The 4197-nt window shown below is 35.5% G+C and overlaps 1 protein-coding gene across 1 annotated transcript; it reads left to right on the forward strand.

The window, feature by feature from the left end:
• Positions 1 to 816: 816 nt before the first annotated feature.
• LOC104923642 (39S ribosomal protein L54, mitochondrial) lies at positions 817 to 3836 on the forward strand. Its single transcript, XM_010736802.3, has 3 exons — positions 817 to 1031; positions 2419 to 2575; positions 2989 to 3836. Exons 1-3 carry the CDS (start codon positions 881 to 883, stop codon positions 3119 to 3121), a joined length of 441 nt encoding a protein of 146 aa, XP_010735104.3. The 5' UTR covers positions 817 to 880; the 3' UTR covers positions 3122 to 3836.
• Positions 3837 to 4197: the final 361 nt, after the last annotated feature.

Below are 4197 nucleotides of genomic sequence, written 5' to 3' on the forward strand. Positions count from 1 at the left end.
AGATAGATAGATAGATAGATAGATAGATAGATAGATAGATAGATAGATAGATAGATAGATAGATAGATAGATAGATAGATAGATAGATAGATTGCAGAGCAGCAGCAGTATTACACACATAGACAACATAAGAATAAAAACATAAAGAACAAGCTATACATACAAAAAATATCAAAATAGCAATAGTTAAAAATAAAAATATATTTGCAAAACGAATTTGGAAACGACAGACTATCTGTTTTATGAATGTGACACTGTCCAAAATTTGTGGAAATCTCTCTATGACCTGATCTCGTCCAGCTCCAGAGGCATGGTGTTATCCTCAAATACAAAAGAAATGAATTTTTACTGAATCATCTCATTATTATCACAAAATATTATATACACAAGTGTCGATATGGCAAATCCCCCCTCCCCCTCACGGCTTGCTCTTAAGAATAAAATCCTTTTGTTAAAAAAAATAAACTGTACACACTTATAGAAGAACTTGACCTATCCTAAACCCATTGTATTTAATTAGTATGTATATTTTGTTTATATGATTTCACTTCTATTGATTTAAAGTTTTATTTATTTGTTGTTCCTCTCATTCTTCTTTCCTCTTTATATCTGTTATATGTTTCATGTGTGATATACACCACAGCAATTATTATTTGTTTGGTTTCTCATGGAGGTGTGACTGTACTTTAAAATGTATTACTGTATTAGTACGTTTTTGACTGGGTTTGTCATTGTTCATGTAATATTTTTTTTGTTTAAATAAAGTTTTTTTTAAAAAGGACTCGTTGTGTTGAAGTGCGTCCTCCCGTCCGCAGAGGGGCAAGGTAAATTATTTCCACAGCGCCAAAGACGAAGCAGAAAAACGGAAGTTGGAGGAAGTATGAATGTCAAACGGAGCATGGTGGGCTTCGTAAAGATGTCAGGGTACAGCTTGTTTAGGATAGTGACAAACACAAACAACGCTGCAACGCTGCTGTGCAGGACGAGCATACTGAGCAGAACACAGACCTGCGGATATGCCAAGAAAGTTGGTGAGTAAAGAGGACATGTGCCATGTGTGTGCAGTTTATCTCACTGCTCTTCAGTGGGTATAACCTCACTCCACTGTATTTGACCGAAATAAAAATAATAATAAATGATAGAAAATTGTGTTGTGGTGGAGCAAACACACGGATAAAATAATTGTCTTATTATTCATACACTCACACTTGTCCAATCAAATGTGATCTGATACATCAGATCTGCTAATAATAGTTTTGATTGACACCATCAGAAATATATTATTTCCATGTAGTTTACAGTGGTGTTGACCTGGACTGGACTGAGATGTGTCCATGGGGTCAAGCATATGTCTCGAGGTCTCTGCAGGGACAGTGTTAGATCTTAGATTGTTATGGGGACACTGAGTTATTCTCCTTGAGGTACAGAACAGCTGTATGTCTGTGTTTAGGAAAGCAGTGTTGTAGTCAAGACCACCTAAACTGAGACCAAGTCAAGACCAAGACCAGTTAGTATATACTGTACTTAGGTAGCTGACATAGCTCATATTTGCCAATTCCCAAAACTGAACTAATTTGTATTAATTTCTTTTCTTTGCTTTATAAAATACTAAATTTGATTTAATGGAGAAAGTTCAAGCGTGGTCTTGGGATTAAACCTCGACCTGTACTCTCTTGTCCTCTTTTTAGTTTTCTGTGCCATGCAGAGTTTTCTCTAGATAGATAGATAGATAGATAGATAGATAGATAGATAGATATACTTTATTCATCCCAAGCTGGGAAATCACAGTGCAGCAGCAGCATTACAGACAGTGACAATAGACAACATAAGAATAAAAATATTGTAAGTACAAACTATACATAATAAAATATCAAAATAGCAATAGTAAATAAAAAAAATATATTGTACAAAAGTATATACAGCAAATTGGCAGTGTTGATTTGGTGCAAATTAAGAAAGGAGAAATGTGCAGTGACTGTAAATTATGACCTGAGTTTTTAGCTGTTATTATACAGTGTAATGCAGCCACCATTCTGATCATTACTATGGTAACCGAGGTCAGAAAATGGGGCTAATCTGATCTGATTTGATTTGATTTAAGTTGTTGACCACTAGAGGGTGGTCTAACATATTTCCTTGTTTGTAGACAAATGACAAATTGGCAAATACGTGTCACTGAGATGATGGCATATAGACGAGCCACAGAGGACAGCTTCTTCAGAACTGAGACATCATTATGTCACAACAAGTGTATTGATAAATCCTCCATTTCTTTGATTATTACCCTCCTGACCCTATCAACAAAAACTGAAAAATTCCACTCTCATGTACCTAATGAAATGGCCAGTTAGCGTATATCCATTCATAGACAATTAACTGATCTAAACATTATTAATATCTCTTTCTCGTTCTTTGCAGTGGCCAAAGGGAAAGGCAAAGGCATGGTGAAAGAAGAGTTTAAAGCTCCAGAGGTGTGTAAAGACCCCATCAGACTTACTTCTTATGCAGTAGGGGTCAACATCTTCAAACAAGGAGAAGACCCCCAGCTAAAGCCACCTGAGGAATATCCAGAGTGGTGAGAGCACATATTTCTTTTATTTCTAACACTTTTCTATTACTGTCTGTCATCATGATTTAGAACTAACAGAGTAAATGTCTATCTACATCTCTTACCCAAATAAAGATGGTTCCTTTATGTTCACATTTATTGCAATTATTAATAAACTAAATTAATAAACCCAAACATTTGGTGCTTGAATGGCATTCTGAGAAATGCAGGAAACTACAAACACGCCATGGGCACTACACTAATGATATATTACAGTGTAAGAATATTTCTATGGACAAAATAACAGATACATTGACGTATTTCAAAGATGTTTTTCTCTTTTCTGTGTTGTCCACATTTAAACATACGTATAGTCATAAAAGCTGATTGTGATGTGTCCTCACTGATCTGATTGTCCTCTCCTTTTATCATCCACTCAGGTTGTTCAAGTTGAATCTGGGAGAGGTTAAAAAGTTGCATGAACTGGACACGGACACCTGGGAATACTGGAAGCGTCTGAGGAAGGAAAACATGTGGCGTTTCAACAGACTACATAAAGGGAAGAAGTTTTAAGCCTTCACTGGGCTGGCAGAGGACTTCTTCCTGTATATCAGGTTGCTTCCAGCCTGTGTGGACTGAAATGGCTGACATGGTGTTTTCACCTTCCTGAATGAAAAATCATAACTCAACTCCTTGTCAGTTCCGTCAGTTATCTAAAAATCATGCAGCATATTCAGTGACCCTCTGGTGACAGTACATTAAAGCTGTACACTCATAGTTGGTTATGTTAAAAAAGGGGTAACAACGCAATGGATTCCGAAGTAAGACCTAAAAAATTAAACAGTCTCAATAAATACATGAACATCACAAGCTTAAAGGTCCAGAGTGTACGATTTAGCTTTTTCACCTTTTGAGTTTTTTTCACAAATTTTACAGTCATCGTAGTTTCTCTTTCATTCTAGAAAGAAAATTGTGACGTAACATTTCTCCTTTTTTAAAAGTAGCTCACCTTTTGACCTTGAAAACCGTAGTTGACAAAACAACACCGCGAGGTCCATTTGGCAGTTGTATTTGCCTACTGATGTTCATATTTCAAAGATATACAGCTATACCGTATTTGTTTCATGGATGCTGTATTACATTGATTGGATTTGTACATGTTCATGTTTTTGGGTTCATATCTGAAGAGAAATGGCCTGCTGGTATTTCCACCATCCACCAACTTATTTTTTTTCACTTTGTGTTGTTTTTGCCTTTATAAATAAATAAATATAAACATGCAAAACTGCCCTGCAAAGCTTTGCCTTTTTCTTCCTGACTTTCATCAACATTTGTATATATTTTTTAATCTCTATTTGTAGTTCTGTTTCCTATTTCTATTATCTATAATTTATTTTCACTTTTATATAGTTTTGTATCTTAGCACAGGTTTAATTTAAATGCAGATTTATCGTGTAGGTAAACTTTAACATGTTCATCTATCTATCGGATACCTTTATAAAGGGTTTATAAACTATAAAACTTTCAGTATAGACTTTTATCTGTCTGTTGTGAGCCATTGTATAGAAACACAGCGGGGGTTTCCCGGGTTGTAAATCTGATAGTATGTGATAATTTCTCTTTTTTTTGGGGGGGGGGGGGGGGGGGAA

Source organism: Larimichthys crocea, chromosome XVII (assembly GCF_000972845.2).
Source record: "Larimichthys crocea isolate SSNF chromosome XVII, L_crocea_2.0, whole genome shotgun sequence".
Lineage (NCBI taxonomy): Eukaryota > Metazoa > Chordata > Actinopteri > Sciaenidae > Larimichthys > Larimichthys crocea.

Bases quoted from the DNA above. Each gene is read 5' to 3' on its own strand.
- LOC104923642 (XM_010736802.3), top strand. From the start codon at position 881: ATGAATGTCAAACGGAGCATGGTGGGCTTCGTAAAGATGTCAGGGTAC. The intron at 1,032-2,418 runs GTGAGTAAAGAG...CGTTCTTTGCAG, and splicing joins CGGATATGCCAAGAAAGTTG to TGGCCAAAGGGAAAGGCAAA. The intron at 2,576-2,988 runs GTGAGAGCACAT...TCATCCACTCAG, and splicing joins CCTGAGGAATATCCAGAGTG to GTTGTTCAAGTTGAATCTGG.